Below are 23,658 nucleotides of genomic sequence, written 5' to 3'. Positions count from 1 at the left end.
CTTCCCCTTTTTAGTGTGAAAATCTGGGGACATTTTTGCTCTCTCTTGCAGTCTTTGTTCTTTTTTTACAGTTAGTTTTTTTTTCCATTTCTAGTGACGTCAGAGATAAAACTGCAGGATTCATTTTGGGGAACTTTTTTTTTTGTCGTTGTGATCAACTATAAAATAGATGATTTGCACTGTGTTCACTGCTCCAAAAGAAAGGAAGTAAATGCCCCATTCAAATGCTGATACTACCCCATTACCATGATATCTTCAGAGCAGCAAGACTATCTTCTAAAAGGAATTTGCTGTGACCCGTTGCACTCAGAGATAGGGCTGTTGGATATAACGATATAGATCGGATGACGATATGAAAACGTCTGTCGTTTGTTTTGTGGTGTCGCAAAATAAACTGTTTACGTCAATAATTTTTCATCGTTTTGATGTCACCGTAGAATTTCTCTCTTGTATTTAATATAACCACACTACGGACGGACAAGCATATGTTTTATGCGTTGTTGTTAGCAACAACGACGGTAACACCATCGCGTGTCCGCTTGTTTATTTTCTACATAAACCTTTCACAATAAAGCTCAAGATCCTGTTGAGATTTTTCAAAATAAACGGAGTCACATGAAATAGTATGCAGAGTGTTTATGTATGAGAAACAAAAAAAGAGCCGTCAGGTGCAAAAAAAATAAACCTTAGAAGAGGCTTTTCCCTGCAGCACGCCGTGTAATAAGTACTAAGTAGTAATAAGTATTATATATCGTTGTTGGGACGATAAATGTCTGATATGAGATTTTGGTCATATCGCACAGCCCTATTTTAGAAATGTGTCACTGCTCTGTTAGAACGCTGGAACCACCATCAAAGTATTTCTAATGAGCCGAGTTGTATACAAACTTCTATAAAGCTGTTATATTATTTACTTGTAACGTAATGTATGCTTATTTTATCATGGTCAGGTGGTACATGTTGAAAATACAGACTTGTAATAATTAGGTGTAGATAAATATAGGTAGGTGACATAAATCACTTGGGTCGTAGCTAAAATGAAGAAAGGGTAAAACCATACTCTTTTATTTGAATCCGTTTCACGACGCTTCATTTACATGTGGGAGACATCTTTCTTCTGCCCCTCCTCCCCCCCTCTGTGTTTGTACCCTGACTCACTGCAGTCCTCTGTGGTCTCCCTGGTCTCTCGGTTTGGCTCGGGGCTTAGAGGCTGTGGTCAGTGCCTGAGGGCATCGAGAAGGAAGAGGAGTCGTAATGAAAAGGTCCTCTTAACTCCTGCTGCCAAAACTGCCCTCAAGCCCCTTTGTCTCACTCTTTTTCCACTTCCACATCACCCATTTCTTCGATTTGTCCCATATTACTGCTTCTCATTTCAGACGCTCTCCCTGACCTTGGCCTCTGTGACTCCTAAGCCTCTTCCGTTAATCATCATCAAGTTGCGGGCGTCCGAACATGTTGGTTTGATGGCTTTTCATAGTATTTACTCTGAGCCTGTTGCTAGTTATTATTTTAATAACACCATTTGAGAGGATTTGTTATCCATTCATTTATCACATGAGTCTCTCACAGTGAGGAGAGACTCATGTGATAAATGCATGGATAACAAATCATACTTAATATTAGGGGTGCAACGATACACAAAATTCACGGTTCGATATTTTTTCGATACAAAAAAATGTTCATGCCTTTTTAATTTGTCATTTATTAAAATTATAAATATATATTTTAACTCAAAAGTACAGTTTTTAAATTTAATGTTGCTGAAACAACAAAGTAATAAAAAAATAAATCTATCTGATGGAGAATCACTCATCTTTGGAAAAGAGAGTTTATTACAGAGAAATGGCTCTTTCCAAAATAAAAGCTATACTATACGCTTCTTCTGGGCTATATTCTCAGCAGCATATTAAACATATCAGGTCCCCATAAGGAGAATCATGTGCTAACGGCTGTCTAAATGACTCGGGTAAAGTTTGTAGCATGCGTGCTTGTTGTTTTTGTCTGCTTCCACTTGTCTTTGCACTAGGATGATGTCGGAGTAAATGTGCAGTCATATTCGTTGTGTTCCCACTAGTGCTGTCAGCGTTAATCTGAAATGACGTTAACGCCACAACACGGCAAATCTCCGTTAACGAGCTACCGCGGATCGCCCCGTGCGTGGGGCTGGACGGTGTCAACAAGCTAACTGCGCTAACGCACTAGTTCCCACCATGTAATTGAGCATTGCGTGGCACATCCGACATGATGTTTTACTTTTGTCCACATCAGGGTCATGCTTCACATGAAAACCAAAATAGTTCCAAAGGCCAGATCTGAATGAGGGTGGGGGAGGTTCAATTTGCCATGTTGCAACGAGCTTAGCTTCTGTCTTGCTAGCTTGCGCTGCGCTCAGTGGATCTGCGCTCGACAGTGCAGCCTAGGCGGAGTAGTCGAACGCAGATCCACTGAGCTCTCAACACAGACAGCATCGTCAGAAGGAAAGTTGATAAAATAAATTACAAATGTTGTATTGTTCGATACATATGCGTACCGAACCGAAAGCACTGTATCGAACGGTTCAATATCGATACGAGTATCGTTGCACCCCTACTTTAATATGGTTGTTTGGTTGGTCAAGTCAAGGTAATTTTTTTTATAAAGGAGCATTTGTGGCTTCAGTGAGATTAACTGGCAGAGGTATGGGCTCAAAATGTGGTCATAAATATTTTGTACTTTGTAAAAAAGATTTGTGTGTGGACTTAGAAAAAAACCCTGCAAGTTACAAGTACGGATTTTTGACCCTATTTTTCTTCCTTTCATCTGATTGGTCAATGTCATGTCAATCACAAATGTAACAATCCAATCAGAGAACAGATGGGTTTGGCTGTCGGAGGGGCGCTTTTTTGAACTGCAGGTCTTTGAAGGGAATAAATGCCCTTTTACATGCCAACCCAGCGTTTTCCTTCATCACCACGAAGGAAAACAGTCTGTGGTCGTCCGAGTTTGGTGATTTTTGTGTCACAGGTCTACGTGACAGGGCAGGGATAGCTCAGTAGGTAGAGTGGTGGCCCCATGATCGGAAGGTCGGGGTTCGACTCCACTGAACGGCTACCCTGAGGTACCCCTGAGCAAGGTACCGTCCCTACACACTGCTCCCCGGGCGCTGCACTGGTGGCTGCCCACTGCTTCACTGGGTGAATGGGTTAAATGCAGAGGAACTATTTCCCTACGGGGACTAACACGCACACTTTACTTTACTTTACGTGTTTAATACAGGGACTTCTACAGCCTTTTCAACAGCGCTGCGGACCGCGGGGTGGGGGCGGGCAGGTGTTTTGGAAATGACAGTCTTCATTACAAAGCTTTCTTCGTTATGAATTAGCATACATGTTTTTATTGAACATTTGAAGAACCAGCAAAAAACAAACTCTTGTAGAGGACATAAAGTCAGAGATAGAAACGACAAGGAGCAGGTGCATCTAGTACAGGTAGAGCTGCTGCAAAAACCCACAGAGCCCAGCAGCCAGCAACAAATTCTGGATCCTTTGCTTTTAGTTAGCAGTTAGCATTAGCAGCACATCCTGCGTCCGATGTGAAAGGACTTTTATGCTGCGCACTGTGACTCACAGCAATGGTCCTGGGTCAGCCCTGACTTTGTGTTAAACTAATCCTAAAGTAATAATGGTATTTCTAACCACTGATATACCACAACTTTATCCTTTCAACAGCTGACTGAAAGTTAGGGGACCTAGCTGCTATCGGATATTTATATAGCGATCCTCCAGCTTCAAACTGTATCACCCTTCAAGGACCTGCAGTTCAAAAAAGCGCCCCTCCGACAGCCAAACCCATCTGTTCTCTGATTGGATTGTTACATTTGTGATTGACATGACATTGACCAATCAGATGAAAGGAAGAAAAATAGGGTCAAAATCCGTACTTGTAACTTGCAGGGTTTTTTTTTCTAAGTCCACACACAAATCTTTTTTACACATACAAATCTTTTTTACAAGTACAAAATATTTATGACCACATTTTGAGCCCATAAGAGTGAGACCGTGAGACAAAGTCTGGAAGTGAGTTTTTGCGCCAAGACAGTTTATTTTCTTGCTCAAAGAGTTTTTATGGCATGCTTCAAAACAACTGTGGCTTTGAGTTTGTTGAGCAACTCGAGATACAGGAAAGATACAAAGTTACAATGTTTGACGTGCCCCTGTGTAGCGGCGTGCTGTCAGACGTGTGCCATGTTGACAAATGTTAGCGGGTCTGACTTGGTGCAGACAATCGACTCAGGCGCACATTCAGACATGATCGGTCTGAGTGCATGCACACACAGAGACCCTGCTCTTAATGACGGCGAGAAGTACACATTTAAAAGCATGGTGGTTTCACTTCATGAGGGTTGTTAAACCACAACAAGTCCTATCTGTTTATCTTCCCCTCAAAAAGCAGGCATGTCTGAGTAAAGCTAACCTCTGTCAGGATGTTGTCACTTTAACAGACTGATTAAGCCAGCAGTGCTACACATCTTAACTGGAAATGTCTCAACTCTGTCCTCTTGTTCTTGCTTTACCTCTCCTGGGAGTCCTTTCTACCTGGGGCCTCGCCTCAGTCTCCTCCTTCCTGCCCTGCCTGGCCCACAGTCTGGGAGGCTCGCAGCCTGACTCCCCCAGAGCAGCAGGAAGCTGTAGCAGCAGGAGTTAGGCCTGCGTGGCACTGCCGGCTGGCTCTGTCAGAAGTCCTGCCAAGTCAAGGATGAGAGACCTTTGCCAGTGTGGTATTGGGGCATCAAATAAAATATTTTACAGATGTCTGATGGCAGACGTTGGGAGACAGCAGAGGCTTACTCAGGCCTAGAGTACGGGGTCTTTAAAGTACAAATGATGAGTGTTAATGTAAGTGTGTTTAGTATTTATGATAAAGAATATGTGTTTACTTATAAATGAAGGAAAAGGCTGAATAAAGTGGTCCCTGTAGGCCGAGGCTATCAGGAAGTAGGCGTGTGGCAGGAGGAGGGAGGTAACGTGATCTGATTTTTGGTTTGGCTGCAAACAGAGTGATTGATTTGGTTTGGTTATGTTTGAAGAAGAGGAGAATCCGATGCTGCTGAACTGTGAGTGCTTGGCTGGGTTCCCAAGCAGTTCTGGCTTGACAGTTTAACAGTGAATATTTAACATTGCACCACACTGCGAGGCTTGGCTGTAAACAGCAGCCAGCAAGCAGCATAGCAGGAAAAGCTTGCGTGACGCTGGGCCTTGGTTGTGAAGCCCACCTTAAAACAACACACAAGCAGAAAGCTCATCTTGAAGTTGTGATTTTAGAAAAAGGCAGATGGCATGGGCTGGTGGTGTCAAACTGTAAAAAAACCCCACCAGGATACCCTGATGAAAGCAGCTCCCGCGTGCTTTGAACAGCGAGTCTGTCATGGTTGGTGTCTGCTGTGTGGCTCCAGGTCAAACTGTGATACGCAACTCCTGGAATTTGCGCTTTTTAAGTTTTTTTATGTTCAAATCATCTGAGGGAGGAAAAAAAACAGGTGGGAAAAACAGGAAGTCTCATTAATATTAATATTGTAATGTGTGAAAGAAAGAGGCAGGAAAGACCTATCTGATTTAGCTGCTTTCAACCCCTGTTGGGGATCTTCTCTCTTTCCATCTTCCCTTTTTTTCCCCTTTTGCTTCAGTCTTTCTATGCAAATATCGGTAACTGACATTTTCATTTCCGGAATATTGTCAACTCTATTCTGGTATAAATAAACCTGACTTTGGTAAAGTATCAGATATACTACATGCAAAAGAGTGAAAGATTGTGCCAGGTCTGCTAAACACCTACGCAATTTATACTTTTAGCTTGCTAACAAAGCTTGATTGCATTAGCAGCCCAGATGTCGCACCCATCTTTTATGTACTGTATTTTTCGGACCATAAGGTGCATTAAGCAAACCTCGTATTGTGGATGGATTATCTCAGTTGTTCTCCTGACTGAAGTTTGGTCCGTTTACAGCATCCTGCCATGCGATTGCATTTGTCTCTAACCATCAGGAACCCTCACGTTAACTTTTATCGAGTGGAAAAAAGTTAGCGTTCATCCGGGTCGAGGTCAGTAAGCACAACCAGAATTCATACATAAGGCACACTGTCGATTTTTGAGAAAATTAAAGGATTTTCAGTGCGCCTTATAGTAGGGCTGTTCGATATAACGATATGTATCGGATGACGATATAAAAAAACATCTATCGTTTCATTTTACGCTATCGTTTGTTTCGTGGTGTCGTAAAATAAACTGTTTATGGCAATATTTTTTTATGGTTTTGATGGTCACTGTAGCGGTTATATTAATTCATTAAAGTTCTCTCTTTCTCTTATATTTAATATCACCACACTACGGACGGACAAGCGCCTGTTTTTATGCGTTGTCGTTAGCAACAACGACGGTAAAAGCATCCGCATAAACCTTTCACAATAAAGCTCAAGATCCTGTTCCAATCTAATGTTAAAGTGACCAGAGTGATGTCTGAAAGACCTCCAGACCTGGAGCTGTGTGCCTGTGGTTGTGTTTGTGCAGTTAACATACATGAATGAAAGCACTCACAGTAAATTTGATAATAATTTGAAATGTTAGAATAAAGTGACCTTTGTCAGCCTTTGTGTAACTGTCATCCTGGACAGGACCACGAGGTGATGCTCATCAAATAATCCCAGAATACGCACATGCGCTCAGTTTTAGAAATGTTAAAGATCACATTACATATATTTATGTTGCAGTGTGATGGGACACAGCTCTACTGGCTAGTAATTAATGTTGAGTGGAATCCCAAACAATTCTTATAAATGAAACACAACAACAGGAATTCCTAATTTAATCTCCACACAGTGGTATCGTGTGCAACAGTTCATAACTCCTGCGTGTGACGCTCGGTGTGAAAAGTAATCGGATACATTTGTTGCATGAAGATGAGTCGAGGGCATTTTGATTCAGCTGTCATTCTGTTAAGCTCCGCTTGGCTTTGATTTCTAGAAATGAGGCTGATTTGTGGAGTTTTACAGATGCTGGGTAAATATAGGGCACAGTCCAGCCTCCGTGTGAGGGATGGTGGAACAGGTCTGACATCTCTCATGAACTGAAAAGGGAAATCCCTTCAGGCACAGACTAGAGAGGAGGCATAAGGGAGGAGGGCGAGAACGGAGAGAGGTGCGACCGCTTAGGGGTAACGGTATTCTCCGATCGTCAGATCCTTACACATACTCACATACAGCGATGCTCTGTCGGCGTGCCAGGTAATGCGCTCATGCAAAGCAGGACGAGTGCCTGAGGAATAAAAATAAACATTGAAATGTTTGTGTGTGTAGTTATGCTTCTGTGCATGTTTTATTCTCATGTGCAAGTTTATGTTTTTATATGATATCGGGACCAAAATTGGGAGTTTTTGCCGACTACAGTCGGTGTACTGCAGCCTGCTCACAACGTGGGACAAATGGCGTTACCAGGCTTGTTTTACTTGATTGCATTGCTGCATTAAAAAAAGGACAGAACATACATGTCTTCCCTGAAATACTTGCATGTAATGGAGAAGTTGTGAGGAGAGAAATGAAACAGGGCTCGCAAAATCGCTAGCCCGACGTCCCGGGGCTAGCGATATCTCCGGTCGGGCGACCAAAATCTATCTCAGCCCCGCCCGTCGGGCTATATGGTGGCCCGAGGGGCAGGGATGAGATAGATTTTGGTCGCCCGACCGGAGATATCGCTAGCCCCGGGACGTATTTTATTTTGAGATATACCTGGGCAGAAATGTGGTGCTGCTTTTATATAGTTTGATTTATTTTCTGTGCCAACTTGTTGACACGGCTGCGACCGAGTTAAACCTGGTTTTCTAACTGCAGCCCCATTTTTAATCATCTCACAGTCTACAATCGTCATATTCAGAATCTGTTGCGCTGGTAGAAGCAGCTTCAGCTTAAAGAGTCGCCCTCCCTGGCAGCTTGATAACAAAGCACTCACATGCCGGTGAAGCAACAGAGCAGTATTTGACCTCTGATTGAGGAGCAGCGCTCTGGATCTGGTTAAAGATTGCAGAAGCCACCGCAGAAGCCACAGCGGGCTGAACCGCAGCCAGACCAAAGCTTGATTTTTGTGGAGCCGTGTTTCCTTGGGCCCACTGTTACTGCGTGCTCGGTGTAGGCTTCCAGCTTCATATTCTCTTTTTTTTTCTGCGTCTGTTTGCACGAGATTACGTTTATGACATTAATGTGTTGAGTGAACCACAGTTTGTTTGTGTGTCTCTTTCTTTCCTCATCGAGCGCCAGGATTGAGTAAAGGTTGTTGTGGGTTCAGGGTCTTAGATGTTTCCATTACAAACTGTGGAGAACAGATGCTGGTGCAGAGCATGGAAGAAGGCCTGGGCCCAGAAAAGTCCCAAACATGAGCTCTTAGCAGTCAGCTATGTAATGAGACATGCCTGGGAACTGCTCCTCTCACATTACTAATGATTTGGACATCTTGTGCTTGTCATTTCCTCTTAGACAAACTTCTTTGCTTACACAGGGTAACTGCATCAAACTATGCAAGTGAAAGGGAAAAAGCCTGCGTTGAGGGAATAAGAGAGGCTGCTGGTTTTTGTATGATGGGCAAAGTGGACTCCAGATGTTTTCTGCTAAAGTTTAGTTCTTAGGAAAACGATGACAGCCCCCATCTCCAGCTCACAGAGAGTCGTGGCTTGTCATCTAAGAACCAGACAGTGGCAGACTAAAAGGTAAAAATCATTTTATTATTTGGTCACATGGCTGCTCAGACACGTTAAATATGATTTAGGGCCGCTGCTCACTGATGCTGAACCGAACTGCATCTTTGTAAAATGGATTAAGGGATAGGACTGTTTCAGCTGTTTTATTGTAATTGCTAGAAGTTGAAAGTGTAATGAACATAAAGCGTGATTAACCGTCCACGTCTACTCCCGCTGCCTGAAAGAAGCTTTTTATTACGTTGCTGTTTCTCGTGTTGTGCTTGATTAAGAGCTTCGGCCAAAGGAAACACAGCGAGGAACACTCGACTCTGTCAAAGCTAGATACTGGTATTTTATTAAAACCAGTATATTTGCCAGTTCTATTGATTGTGATCATCTTCGACTCAAAAAACAAATGAGATGGGCCTAAGCAGGGTTTAAGCTGTTTAACAAAGGAGGAGAAAATGCCTTTATCTGATAAAGTTGTGCACAGTTTCCATTGGCGTGAGTTTTATTTGTTAATGCAGGCTGCACTAAAAGGAACTGATAAACACATAATCCTGAGTAATTGGTCCCATCGATTCTTATTTAGCACATAGCAGTAGTTAGCACGGTATTCCCTTGTTTAATTTTTATTTTTTTAAATGTGAAAGTCCCTCATTTGCCCCCGTTGTGTTTTCATTTCTTTATTTTTTTAATGTTGGCCCCGTGGTCTCGCAGACAAACACAGCCACAGCCCCGTGGAACAGAATGTCGCATCCAATATCCTGGTGCCAGAGGTGATGCAGCTAATTTGGTGGTCAGTCAGTGACATGGCTAACAAACAAAGCCCTCGTTGGTCCTGGAGGGCAGGAAGCTCTGCTCGGCTGCGCAATGCTCTGTTCTTCATTGTGAAAGACCAGGAGTTGTTGCCACAAGGGACTAATGCAGCCTAAAGCCTTGGGATCTTCACCTTACTGCGGTCTGCAACTCTGGGTGTGGATATTTTGGTGCACATGAAGTGAGGGTGTGCTTTTAAAAACAGTAACGGCGACAAAAACAAATCTGTCCTCCATCCATTGTTTCATGGATTAAATGCTTTTTGCATTTCTAATAATATACATGTGAGATCTCTGAGATTATGGAGTCAGGCTTGATATGCAAATTTAAAAAGTTAATGGGTATTCAGATTAGTCGGTGTCGCTTATAAAAACAAATCTTGATGTTGTGTTACATAAGTTTTGATACGTGCACAGCCCCGCCCCCTGCGGTGACCCAAGTCACATGTTAACCTACTGTTTGAATCACACGAATGGAAACTAAACTGTAAGACATTTTATTTAGACATTTATTTCTGACTCCTTTGAGGAAACACGGTCATTTTACTTTCCTCTGGTCACTCTGTGAGACTTTTGCATTTTAGTTCAGATCCAGAGTCACACAGTAACTCAGCAGTCGAGGCGACGTTAAAAAAACACGGCGTAACTTCCTGGTGGTAAAGAGCCGCGTTCTAAAATATGCGTGCTCTCAAACGGATAACCATTTCTATTGGCTCCGATCGGCTACGTGAGTGTTTTTAACTTTAAACGGCACTCAAAAAGTTATAATTCTCCAACTGTTTACCAGTCACACTTGGAAATATACCCATAATTAGACCGTTCTTGATGCAGTGATACGAGGGGAAACGCAGTCTTCGGCGTCGCTTGAAGATAGACAAACCAGTCTAAAGGAAATCTCTTGATTTCCTTTCACACGTTATGCATTCAGTTTCTAAGTGATTTTAACTGAGGTGTGATGGTGGTGCAGCGTTTTGAAAGGCTGTGAATGTAGTGAGCGTGCGCCTAAACCCCCAGGGTCCCCTGTGCTGAACGCCTGGGGGGTTCTCTCCTTCACACAGCCTGCTCCCTGACACACTGAGCTGGTTCTGAGGGATCACACAGCTGTCTTAAATGCAGCTCTGTTTTTGCATACTTTGCCCACACGGTTTTGTCTTTCTTTACACAGTCAGCAATTTGTCAATATACCTTGTTTATTCTCAGTGATTGACAGTACGAATTGGTTTTACTTTAGCATGGGGGGGGCAGTTTCTTTTTCTGTTGGTAGCATGAATGTCTGTCATTCTCCTTTTATCATTGAAATTGGAGTTTATCTTTTACAAGCCTGAGTGGAATGTATTTGTTTTTCAAGTGATTATTAGCATCCTCCTCGGCTGCCGTCTCCGGCTGATGAAATGAGCACATCAAACGGTGCTCTGTGCTAACGAAGCCGTGCAGGCTGGATGGCTGGCTGCCTCCTGCCTCTTACTGTAAGGCACCTGCTGAAGTGACAGACTGGCAACAAAGGGTCCCTCGCCGTCAGTACCGCTGTAGAGTGGGTAGGACAATGGAGCAGAGAGGTGGCCTGGGCTTTTAGCCGCGTGCCAACTCGTGTCCAAAGCACAACAGGAGCGACGGAGCACGAAGGGGAGGAGGTGGGGAGGAGGAGAAGAGCAAGGGACATGGATAAAGAGGAGGAGAGTGGCTGACACCTGCTTGTGCTTGAGCTCTTTCCTCAATGGTGAACATCTTTAGCCAGTGGTGGAAAATGAAAACGAGATGCGCGGGTATACAAACGCACAGGTGTGCGTGCGCGGGGAGACGCACAAACAAACAGGAAGACAGAGGAGAGTCCCGCGTCGTTAATGGGATTACTGGGTCATGGAGGTGGGATGAAAGTGTGTTATGTAGAGGCTGCAGTAGGTAGATTGTACGTGTAAAGCAGAGCGCTGGATTGTGGGGAAATAAATCAGATTAGGCCTCACATGAAGTGCGGCTAACCGTGCTGTGCTGTTTACTTCTGCAGTGAAATAATCATGAGGCTATAAAAATCTGAAGGTGAAAAATGTAAAGCGTGACTATAAATAGTCAGCAAGCCACATTATGGATCGCCGGCCTTTGTAGCGTCTCGGTGGACCAACGCGCAGTTCTTTGTCTTAATTTCCTTTTTTAAATATTATTTTTCTGTCCTCGCTCCACCAGTAAGAGGGTGGAGGTTTGTAACAGCATTACAAGCACACATTTCTACGTATAAAAATGAGGATTATTATTATTATTATTATTATTATGGTTGTTATTTATTTATTTTTTCCATCGATGGCTCGTAGATGTGAAACGGAGCTTAAACCTCTGCTTGTTCTTGAACAGCGAGTCCTGTCTAGTGTCGGTGTTGTTGTTTGGGTCTGTTGCCTGACTGACTTCATGCTTTTGTCACCAGATATGAGGAAATGGAAATTTCTAGATAGAGGGAACATGTAATCTGTTTGGCTGCCTTTTTTCCACAGTTTTCCTTTTATCACATTGTTGATTTTTTTCAGGACAATCTAATGTCCTAACTTCCTTTTTTTATTCCATCGAGTCTTGGACTGTCTTGCTCGAAGACCTCAAAGCCCGGCTCACACGCTGAGGTATAATTGGTCTTCTACCCCTCTCTGTCTGTCTCTCAGCTCACGGTCCAATGAACACGAGTGCCTGCACATTTGTGCTAATGATTTTGAATAGTGATTAAAATGAATTGGAAAGTGTGCTGCTTCTGTAGTATCTGGACCCCTCCATCATTAGTGGCTCTCTTCCTCTTCTCCTCTTTCTGTGTCATCACTGTTAGTGTAGCAGGGGTTTTGAGAAGAGGCCCGGGGTGGGCTTTCATGAGCGCAGACTCAAAGGTTTCTCCATTTCTTGTAATCATGGACACCACTCTTCCAGCACTTTCGCTGTCGTCTTCTGGCTCCTCAAAGGTGCCTTTGATTCTCTCACATCGTGCACTCGGGCCGGATAGTGTCACGTTATATTTTTCCTCTTTAACCCCCCCCAATCGCTTTCCTCTTCTCCTTAAACCCGAGGTCATCGGTTTGCGTTCGTATTTATTGTCCTGGGATGGAGAGCTGATTGTGCACTCTGCTCTTTGAGACTGCTAAATTTCAGGACCCTTCCCCTTCACTTTTTCCTTCATCCCTCCTCCATCCCAGTTTGCCTTGATCCACCTTTTTATAATCATCTCCCTCCCTTTAGCTCTCTTTGTTTTCGCTGTTCTCCTGTTTTAAATGATTTATGCAGAAAGGAGGAAATGAGGATTAAAGAGGAGCTGAAGCCAGTGCCAGTGTCTGTGGCACACACCAACTCTTTCAGGACCACGAGCACATCAGGGCTAACAAGCTGCTTTTTTCTGTCTGCTGGCAGTTTTCATAGTTTTGCATCTGTCCCTCTCTTTCCTGCACAATCCCGGCTTTATCCCTACTCAGTTTTCCAACTTACACTCAGCTTCTTCCCATTTGAATGAAGATGTGCTTTTTCTTATCAAGGTTGGGAAAGTTGTTGTCAACTATGTTACAGAAGTTTTCTCTCAGCCTTTTGGTAAAAGGTTTACATGGTTCACTGTTCAAACAGGAACTTCTTTTTGCACAGTTTTGCACAATTCTTCGAGACGATCAAACTAGGGCTGAGCGATATGGCCTAAAATCCATATATTGTGGTATAATTTGAAGCATGTGCAGTAACGATATGCATCGCAATATATTCTTTTCTTCTGTATATACATGCAAAATGACTGAGCAGTATAGCATGCCATTTTAAGAACATTTACTGTGCAAAACTTTTCTTAAAAATTTGTAAAATTACAAAACTTTTCAAATAATTTTTAAGCTGTAACAGATCTTTTTCCAAACGATGTAACACAAAATTCTTAAATACCAAATAAAAATGAAGATAAATGTGCAAACATGTGGCGGTCCAAGGCCTGCCCTGACTAGTATGACGTGTCTGCTTCAGAGCAGCTATTCCTTTTGTTTGTCATGGAAACTGCATTGTCTGCATATCTGCTGAGAGTGGACACAAAGTGCTCTGCATGCACATGACTTACAACAACACAATCACTCTTTAAGTATAAGCAGTAATCTGATGTTAACAGCAGGTATTGTAGCCTCATTCCATCATCAGTGAACTGTGTTCGTAGTAGGGCTGCCACGATTTGTCGACTAGTCACGATTAGTCGACTATCAAAATCGTCGACGACTGATTTAATAGTCGACGCGTCGTTTGAAGCTTTGTAAGATCCCAAAAGACGCAGGAATAAGTAGCAGGATTTAAGAGTGTAATAACGGACTGAAACAGAAGATGGCAGCACTGCATGTACAAGGATGCCAGCTGCCGTTAAACCCCGAAGAAGAAGAAGCTGTGTCCCAGAATTCATAGCGCAGCCCAGCTCAGTTTCCAACAATGGCGGCAGCTAGTTAGTTTTAATATTACTCTTATTATTCTTTCTGGGTCACAAAATAAACGTTTAACATATTTTCAGGCGAGAATGTAGCTGTGTAAACCTCAAATATCTGCTCAGTTTATCAGGACACCACATATTTTCAAAAGCGCTCCGACGTTTTCGGAGACGTCTGTTACCCACTAGCTCGATAGCTAGCCGGGAGGTCACTAGACGCCGTGAGAACACCGGACTCCCGGCAAATCGTTTTCAAACCCACCGCCGTCTTTCGCTACTCAGGTTAAACATGATATATGAGTCACTTAGATAACTTAAAATGTTATTGTTTGGCTTTTTTCAGTATTTTATTTGTTCCTGAGTAAATCGGTTTGGCTGAGATTAAAGTTATAGTTTTTACACAGCTGAATAAACGTCAAGCAGACAGCTGATTATCAGAAGTGTGAGATGCTGGAGAATATACTCCGGTGTCCTGTTATATTTTAGATAGCAAGGAGTTTATTAAACTTCACCGAAACAATCTGCAAATTTCATTAAAATTGAATAAACTATCATCTTGTCTTTATTTTTAGTTAGCACAGACCTTAAACACTTAAAGCTGTAAGCTAATGATAGTTATATAAGAGCAGATGCTGCTGGTGCAATAAGCTGTACGTTTTACGTCCAATGGATGATGATCTGATTAGTCGACTAATCGCAAAAATAATCGGTGACTAGTCGACTATCAAAATAATCGTTTGTGGCAGCCCTAGTTTGTAGACGGGTTAAAAGTAGGCTGGGGCAGATCTCTGCCCCCTCTGAGCTTCCATACTGACCATTCTTCAAGCTCCAAAATTCAGCCATGTTCGTTTACACAAAGAGTCCAAAGCTTTAAAAACCTGAGTGGATTCATTGTTTTTCTCCTGAAATGAACGCCCTTCTTCTTGGAGCTGTGTTGATGCCACCAGGCCAATCCATGAGTGATAGTGTTCCTGTTTGTCTGCTTGTTTATTTGTTTCTTCTTTCTTTGTCCTGTACAGGTGTGTGTTACTGCACTGCCAACGTGTTTGGGATCATTGTCATGCTGAAGCCTTCCCAATTAAACACCTGCCAGATGGCATTGCATGGTGGATCAAAATTTCCACCATATAATCCCATCTGGTACTTTCTGCGTTGATAATTCCATACATTTTTGACAAGATCCCAACACCACTGGCTGAAATCCTGATTTTCAGTCCAGTTCTTCTGTAATTTAGCAAAGCTTTGCCCTTTCTTCTTGTTTCCTTTCCTTAAGAATGGCTTCATGACAGCCGCCTTTCCACTGAAACCTCGCTAATGAGTGAAAATTTGTTAAAAACCAGCCAGAGGACGGAGGAAAACTTTGAAAGATATTTAGAAATCTATTGCTCAAGACAAACGTAGGAATGAAAGAAGCTAAATATAAGGAAACGAGGCGTGGCTCAAGACTATTTCACAGCAGTGTAAAAGCAGGAAACAGGGCTAAAAATGCAAAACACAAAAACAAGATTTGAGATGGGAATAAAAAAAAGGCAAATTAACAAATCTGTTGTGTGCTGGAAGTGTGAGAACAAATAAAACTGTTCAGTCCGCCTCGCTCTGTTTTTCTCCTCTTTCATATAATTACCTCGGTGTGATGGGCCCACTGTGAGAATGCTGGGCTGGAGTCTCACATTAGATGGAACGCAGTCAGAAAACAGTGTTTGTTTTCATTGAGTGGTTGGTGGTCTGCACGGAGACGGTGTTTTCAGAGGAAACTGAAAACACCGTCGGTCTTTCGGATGGACTCACGGCGTCTCAGAAACAACATGTTTGTGTCCATTTACATTTCATAGACGATCTATAGTGGTGAAAATGTTTGTGCAGAAATAATTGTAATAAAGTCAGCCTGACAGAATATCAGTGTAAAAGGAAGATCTGTGAAAAATAAGGAAACGATAATAAAAGTAAAACTCTCATTCCAGGCAAACGCCAGTCGTATGTGTGTCTACATATTTAGCATAAAATGGCTCTGCTTGTCTGTCCTGTTGTGTATTTGCAGCTGTCTCTCACCAAAGGTCCAAATGTGACTCTGACATCTATGAATAGGTAGAGGATTTAGCTTTTAGCTGTTACCAGAAAGGCAGCCACCATTTCTCACCCGCATGACAGAAATGCAAGCAAGAGTGGCACATTGAGCTTCCATGTGTTTTGAAAGTCAGGAATTCCTGTCTGTGGCGAGCAACCTTTCGGGGATATCGAGACAGCGAGAGGAACAGTTAAGAGGAATGTGCGATGAAAGGGATTTAAGGTCAGCGTGATGAAGCCGGTTGTGTTTTTGCGCAGTCACTGCTACGGTTTGCGTATTCTCCCCTGTTTACGCCTCCTGATCGAGTTAGATTTGTTAATTGTGTTGTTTCCTTGTGTGTGTTAATCTAACGTGGCAGTCTTAATTGATCTTGTTAACGTGGGATGTAGGAGGCGAAAGAACGTCCTCTGATGCCCTGCGGTTATTTTGACACTCAGGCGGTTAGAAACACAAGATGGTTAGGGAGCGAAGGAAGGGTGCCAGCCTCAATCTAACACAGCGCGGGGCTGAAGTGCAAAGAATCACGGCAACAGCCGCGAAGGCCAGCTGGGCGGGTGACTCGAAAGTCCACTGTGACCGCGAAATCCAAATGTCACGACACACAGCTCGTTCAAACTAAGAGGCCGACTTCACCTGGTATTAAAATATCCTGTAATAGCTAAAAGCTCTTGAGTGATGATGTACTGATACTGATTTTAAAGTGTGGGTGATAGATGCACAGATCAACAGCCTTTCAGGAACTCTTCACACTACGAACATTTCGCTTGTGCAAAATTACTATGGCACAACCGTTGGATATTGATATTGGTATTTGTTCTGGGTCAATATTCTGATACCAATCAAAAAGAGCAACATATGATGTAGGGCTGATGTACCGGTGCGGCCTGAGGCTCTGTCCAGATGTTCATGGGTATCTGAGTAAATGTAGCCTTTTCTCTGCTTTGTTAACGCTCTGTTAGGACCTCCAGGGTGATTTTCACCTCCTTTTGACTTTTCAAACGACCTTGAGTGCGTCTGTCTGTTTAACATATTGGTGCTGCACGTTTGTGGCTTGAAATGTTGATGGTCAAACAGTCAAACAACCTTTCCAGGTGTTTATAAAAACCACCACAGCTGGTTGTTTTCAAAAATACTTTTTCTCCAGCAGGTTTATTAATGAGTCAGGATCATTTAGCGTTTAACGCTGTTCTGCATTTAAAAATGTCAACCTTATTAATAAATGATCCATTACATAAGTGAAGAGAATCATATTGCCAGCATAGCCGATGTAAATCCATTGGAAACGGGGTTGAGTAAATAATTTTGCGATCTTCCAAACTTACACGAACATCAAGAAAAAGCTAATCTGTGATTTTAGCACAGCAATAATTGCAAATGATGTGTTTGCTCAAAGTGCATAGTAGAGCTGGGCGATAGAACGATAACGATATGTATCGCGATATAACTTTTACTCGATAGAGAAATTAAGCTATCGCGATAGACCTCGCCGCTCTTGTCCTAAAAAAAAAAAAAAAAAGGTCAGCCAATCCAAATTAAGTAGCGCAGAGCCGAACCAATCACAGCCGCAGCGTCACGTCGCGTGAGCTTGTTACGTACAGCACAAGTGCCAAGCCGCACGTGTGTTTGTTTGGGAAGCAGCCAGCGGGTAATGGAGGAAATGAGTGTGCCGACTAGAAAAATCAACCGAGCGTGACCGAAGAGAAAACAGATGATGGTTCCAACGCCGGAGAGATTGTCGAACGGAAGAGCCATAGGTCAGGAGGATTCGGCTTTTCATCATAGCAGTTTCCTCATTTCTGCCTTTATGTGTGGACGGGATTATTTTTTAAAACGAAAACGGAAAATCTCCGTTTTCAAAAATACCCGTGTACGTGTGGACGTAGCCTCAGTCTCTGACTGGAAGCGCTAATTCGTCATTCGGCTTTTGTCAGACTAAAGTAACTGTTAAAACTGTTTGAAAAGCTAAGCTATACAACAAGGAGAGATTGAGAATTTCCTTTTAGTTCTCAGTTTATTTGATATTGACAAAAGTTAGTCAGTTTTGTCTGTTCTTCTGTAAAACAAACTAAGATTTATTTTTAGAATTAATATTTTGTTTCTAAGTGGAATTGACAATTTAGTCTGTTTCGTTTGTTCTATTTTGAAACTTAAACGCTTTAGCGGCTGCCTTTTGTGTAGTTTGCAATATTTGCCTTTATTTATCTGAAAAAGTCTCATGTTCCTTAAGTACATCTACCCTGTTGAACTTATTATGGGAAATAAATATTTAAATAAAAACAAGCTGCTGATTATTTCACATTTTACTTGTGAGCAACGGCACATTTAAATCTTACAAATATAGTTATTTGGCTTATATCGTGATAGATATCGTTATCGCCTGAAATGAAAAAAACATATCGTGATATAGAGATGGACCGATCCGATATTACGTATCGGTATCGGTCCGATACTGACCTAAATGACTGGATCGGATATCGGAGAAAAATAAAAAATGTAATCCGATCCATTAAATATCACGAAAGCACCTCACAAAACTTGCAACACGCCGTAACTCACCTCAGAACGTTAGCAGTTGGAGCAGTGTGCATCACGTGATAGAGCAGCTGTGGCATGCGGGACCTGTCGGTGGTCTGGATAGCATGTGGAGCTTCGCTAGCAACCTGGCATTTCATCTCCGCTAGCATTTCATCTCCGACAAAGTTATCCCCGAGAGAAGTAAAGCAAGCGTGTAAGTCCATCTCTGAATGTTTGTAAAGCATTCCCACGCTAAGCTTAACGAGCGACTGCCTCTCGCTCTCCGGCTGGTACTTCAATCGTGAAACTGCTTAAATGATCAGCTGATCAGCTTTTCTGTCGCGAGTCCGTCTTTGTTTTTGGCCCACTTCGCACCAGAAAGAGCAAACCAGCGGCTGAACAACAGCAGCACGTTTAAGCTTGATAAGCTGTTGTTAGAATTTATTTAATATTACTTTCTACACCAGGATCTTTTTCTACGTAGCTGACGGCTGGTAACTGTGCAGGGGCGGATCTAGCAAAGTTTAGCCAGGGGGGCCGATAGGGCATTAACAGGGAAAAGGGGGCACAAAGACATACTTTTCTTTCTTATTCTCATTTAAAATGTCTAGCTTTTAATAAATAATTATCTGACACCCAAAGTTTTAATTTGATGTAAAATGAATAGAAGTCAATTACTGTATATAGTAACTATTAAGTCTAATATACCCTAGTAAGCTATAGTACTTTTTCCTTTGGGAAGGTACCATCTGTGCAGTCTGCAATTTTGTTGAAGAAAGATGTTGAATCTATTTAATATTTCTTGAAAAATAATTGATTTCTGTGCATTTTTTTTCACACTGCATCAAATTAAGGTTGATTACGTCGATTAAGCATCATGAGGTGGAGCGTGAGGGGTGGTTCCCTATTTTTTATTTATTTATTTTTGTTGTTGCTGGGAGTTGGAACCCTATTAGTTAGGTTGCTTAATATTTACGCTAAGTACTCTTTAAAATACCAGAATAGGGAGGATGGTGTAGGTCTAAGTTTATTAGATTGATCAGTATTGCTGAACTATGAAATATTTTTTTTGTATACAGGTATAACAGAATAGCTTTAGTGTAGTTGTTGTTTTAAACTTGAGTATGAACTTGCAGACTTGCAAAATGCAGCAAGATATTTTAAAAAACAGTTTTGTTGATTAAAAAACACTATATCGGATTCATATCGGTATCGGCAGATATCCAAATTTATGATATCGGTATCGGTATCGGACATAAAAAAGTGGTATCGTGCCATCTTCGTGATATGAAAAAATCTCATATCGCCCAGCTCTAGTGCATAGACACACATCATAAAAATATTAAACTGCCCAAAGAATCTGTGTGTCAACCTATTAATCAGTTATATGGTTAGATAGCTATATAATTGCTCTATTGATCAGATGATTGATTGATATACACACAGAGACTGCTTTTCAGTGTTATTCTCATCTACATTACACCGGCACATTTTAATTGGCCCAGGGAGGCTCAATGCAACAGAGACAAGAGACTGTGACCAATACACGAGTGACACACCAACAGATCTGCAAACCGGCTTTGGAGGAAAAACATGCAAATGGCCCACTGTGAAGTGTGCTTTCTTTCCCTGCAGGCTGTGACAGCTGATTTAATGTGTGTGTGTGTGTGTGTGTGTGTGTGTGTGTGTGTGTGTGTGTGTGTGTGCGTGTCTGCTTGAGTGCTATTCCTGTGAATAAGTCCCTAAGAAGACAAAACCATGGTTGAGTTGTAATTCCTGGTATTTCTTTTATCCTCGGTTCCCAATCATTAGTCATTTTCTTCCTATCAACGAGCAGTCGGCATGTGTGCACGTGTGTGTGCACGTGTGTGTGCACGCTTGTCCTTGGCTACGTTTTTGTGATGCTGAAAACATACAAATATCTCACCTCATGTGTTGCCTCGTGGATGGCACACGGTTTGTGTTAAACAGGCGGGTATCTCGTGTAAATCACAAGTAATTCTGTGTTAATTTTGAAACGGTGAGTGTAGACTGGAATCATAAGCTAATTTCAAGTGTGAATATAATTGTGCATCGTAATTTTTAAAGCTGTAAATTATTCATTCAGGTGATTTTTTTCTATTATTGCATTGTCTGTGACGATGAGGCAAGCAACTTGTTGTGCTGCTCAGGCAAGTAGCTTCCTTCTAAGCCACATGCCAGGACGTGCAATTAAAGAAAAACATGGCATATATACATACTGCACCTCCTCACCCTGAGGTGACTTATATTTTCTCGGAAAAGAAAAAATAAAGTGGAATTGCTTAAACCAGTAACTGGTGTAACCTGCAATTCCCAGGAAAGGTTCCTTGGGAGAATGCCAAGCAGCTTTATCTCTGCCGAAGCTCGGCCACGGCGCAACTCGAGAGGGACCCAGACAAAGAGTATCATATCCAAAGACGTGACCTAGGTTTCAGCTGCTGAAACTCAACACCGGGGCAACCGTCACTCCTTAGTTTGATGCTGCAGAACGAACATTGCTCCACATTTGAATACAATTTAATCGTACTGTTGAAGGGAAATGATCTACTTTTGTTTTACCTGATGATCAGCGTTGCATTGTCTAACCGTGAGTCCTGTTTTGTTTGTGTGATTCGCAGAGGTGTACGGGATCAAGCTCCTAACACCATGGATATGGACATGCAGCCACAAGGACAGCAAGCAGCTGTGCCAGAGTTTCAACCCCAGGTAACCCCACACAGATGCACACTGCAACACCAGTCAGAAGGACTTAGGATCTGAAGTAGGATGCAGACTAAGATAAAAATGGAATTACTCAGCCTCGGCATCCTGTGGTCAGCACCTGTCTTAGCCTTTATTTAACAGATGTGTTCAATGCCGTTTAGTTTGATTATAGATTGAAGAATGATGGGAAATTCCTTCATCTGTTGTATTCCTCCTAATTCCTGTTTTAAACTGTAAATATTTCATGCTCATCTCTTCTCTCTGCATCAATCAAGATGTATCTTTCAGCCTGATCTTCATTCAGACCTCTGTAGCCTGTGTAAGACAGACAGTGGATGAATGTTGAGTTGTTGCCATTGATCAGAGATCTGGAGGCTGCCGGAGCCCGGCCTCCTTGCAAGCCTCTTTCGGTTCGATACAACTCAAGTTTGCTCTGTGCAGATCAGGCCGCTGTTGGATTTTAATATCGTCTTCCAACTTCAGGCGCATTGATTTCTCTACAGAAGGATGTTTTTGCCTCCATAAGTATTGAATAGACTTTAAACAAAGAAGATCATCCATATGCCCCTGAGTAAACGTGGAATCTTTTTGAGAAAGGAGCACTAAAAATAGGCTCCGTACTCGTTGTTGTTTTTGTTTCATTTTTTTATCTATTTATTTTTTCAATGCGTATGCAAGGGCACGGCAACATTAACACTGGAACTGCCAAGGGGCTTGATTATTCTGAGATTTGTAATTGCAAAATTAAGGATAATTGGGTTGCACACAGAAGAAAGTCAGATAAAAGCGCTAATAATTAATTTGACTTAGGCAACCGTCCCCCCACGCACACGCACACATACAGTAGATCTCCAGCTGATCTCCCAGCAGTTCGTTACGTGTTGTTGTTCAGTCTTAATGATCTCTTTCTCTCTCGCTCTGTGTTGTTCCATCTATTTCCAGCAGTTTACATCAGTGTTAATTCTAGGCTCACCTCTTTCGCTTAGGTACTCGGGAGCACGGTGAACTTTCCATATTGCATCATTTTTTCAGTCTCACAGAACATGTTTGAACCGATTCCACATTCAGCGGAAGATGGAGTCAGATTATGCAGATGACTGTCTAACCAGCATCCAGATGGGTGTCTTTCAACAAGTCCTGTATCCGTTTCACAGTTTTCCTAAGGTTCAGTCTACTCTGCAGCAAAGGGAGAAAAAAACCCTACCAGCCTCTTCCTGGAGAAATCTGAATTGTATATGTGATGAAGGATATTCTGTATCACTTGCAATATAATTTCTCTTGGTCCCGGAGGTATGATGCATATGCATTAGTTAAACGAGATGAGCTGGTAAGATGTGCATTTTTAATGGTGCATTTGCTCTTGAGTGAGTGGGAGGGTTAGTGGGGACCCCTCCACCCTCCACCACCATCCCCCCGGAGTTTGATCGTCACTGCAGAGTTTGACAGACACAGATCTGTCTGTAAGCGCTGAGACAAGGTGGTGTGGAAGGAGAAGAAGAAGCACCTTTGGGGTGAATCCTGCCGGTTTGACTGCCTGCCTGGCTCGCTGGCTGACTGGCTGAGGATGAATATTGCATGGTGCCTTCTCAAGGGGGCTGGTGACTGGTGAGAGTGGGAGTCGCTCCCCCCCCCTCACCGCAGGGCTGCTAGTTGCCGTGTCTGTCTCTTCTTGTGTTCCTGGCTGTCTTATCGTATATCCGTCTCTGTCTGTTTTGGACTACAGCCGAGCTAATTCCACATATTTTGTAAACACTGTTTTCGTGTGAAAATGACGTTGTCCTCAGCACAGTCTGATAGTATTTTGGTCGAGATCTCTCGAGACGGTATTTCTTCCTGTTTATCCTGTTTTGAGATTAAACTGACATTACTGATGACAAAGCTCTGCATCACAGCCAACATCTGGACAGTGGTGAGAAAGAAAGTGTATTCATGGAGTCTTGGATTAAACATCTGGAGAGCTTAGCTGATAACTTAGTTATTTTAATATATGCACTTTTTATTTTTATATTATGTTAACAAGATGAAGAGTTTTGGTTTTATAATTGTGAACTGGTCTTCTACTTTTTCACTGGTGTCCGTGTCGCAGGTCATTGTCTTTTTCTTCCTTTTTTGCCTTTGATTTTTCTGGTGTTACTGTTAAGTCTCCACATCCACAACAAAGAGACGTGCACCCACTGATTATTAACTCTGGAGTCTATTTTTGAAAACCTCTGCTGTCTAAAAAGCTGTTCACTGCAGGATAGCATGCCAGAGCAGAGTGACGAGCTTTCAACTTTAGCCTTCCTCGTACGTCTGTGCCCCGAGTTTCTCTTTCCCGGCGTCTGCGTGCCTCTCAGTCTCTCTCCATGTGAGACATCACCTCTCTGCTGCCGCTGGCCTTTCTGTGGCAGCCGTCGGCACTGCTGGGCTGTCACGTCGGCCCTCTCTTCTCTGCTGC

The 23,658-nt window shown here is 42.5% G+C and overlaps 1 protein-coding gene across 3 annotated transcripts in view; it reads left to right on the top strand.

Annotated features, from left to right (window-relative positions):
• nek7 (NIMA-related kinase 7) overlaps positions 1-23,658 on the top strand; it is a 65,872-nt gene that overhangs the window by 6,037 nt on the left and 36,177 nt on the right. Inside the window, exons 1-2 of one of the 3 annotated variants that reach the window (XM_014337276.2) lie at positions 7,728-8,728; positions 21,137-21,224. In XM_014337276.2, the coding sequence (XP_014192762.1) occupies positions 8,655-8,728; positions 21,137-21,224 (162 nt within the window). In that variant the 5' untranslated portion in view covers positions 7,728-8,654. Of the gene's footprint in view, positions 1-7,727; positions 8,729-8,750; positions 11,234-21,136; positions 21,225-23,658 lie in introns of those variants that run through there. The other 2 variants (XM_042225524.1, XM_005933790.3) reach the window with 2 other exon arrangements.

This window comes from Haplochromis burtoni, unplaced genomic scaffold (assembly GCF_018398535.1).
Source record: "Haplochromis burtoni strain Fernald_Lab_line unplaced genomic scaffold, NCSU_Asbu1 Contig_173, whole genome shotgun sequence".
Classification (NCBI taxonomy): domain Eukaryota; kingdom Metazoa; phylum Chordata; class Actinopteri; order Cichliformes; family Cichlidae; genus Haplochromis; species Haplochromis burtoni.
The sequence above is the reverse complement of the archived record's forward strand: the minus strand, read 5'-3'. Positions and strand labels throughout refer to the sequence as shown.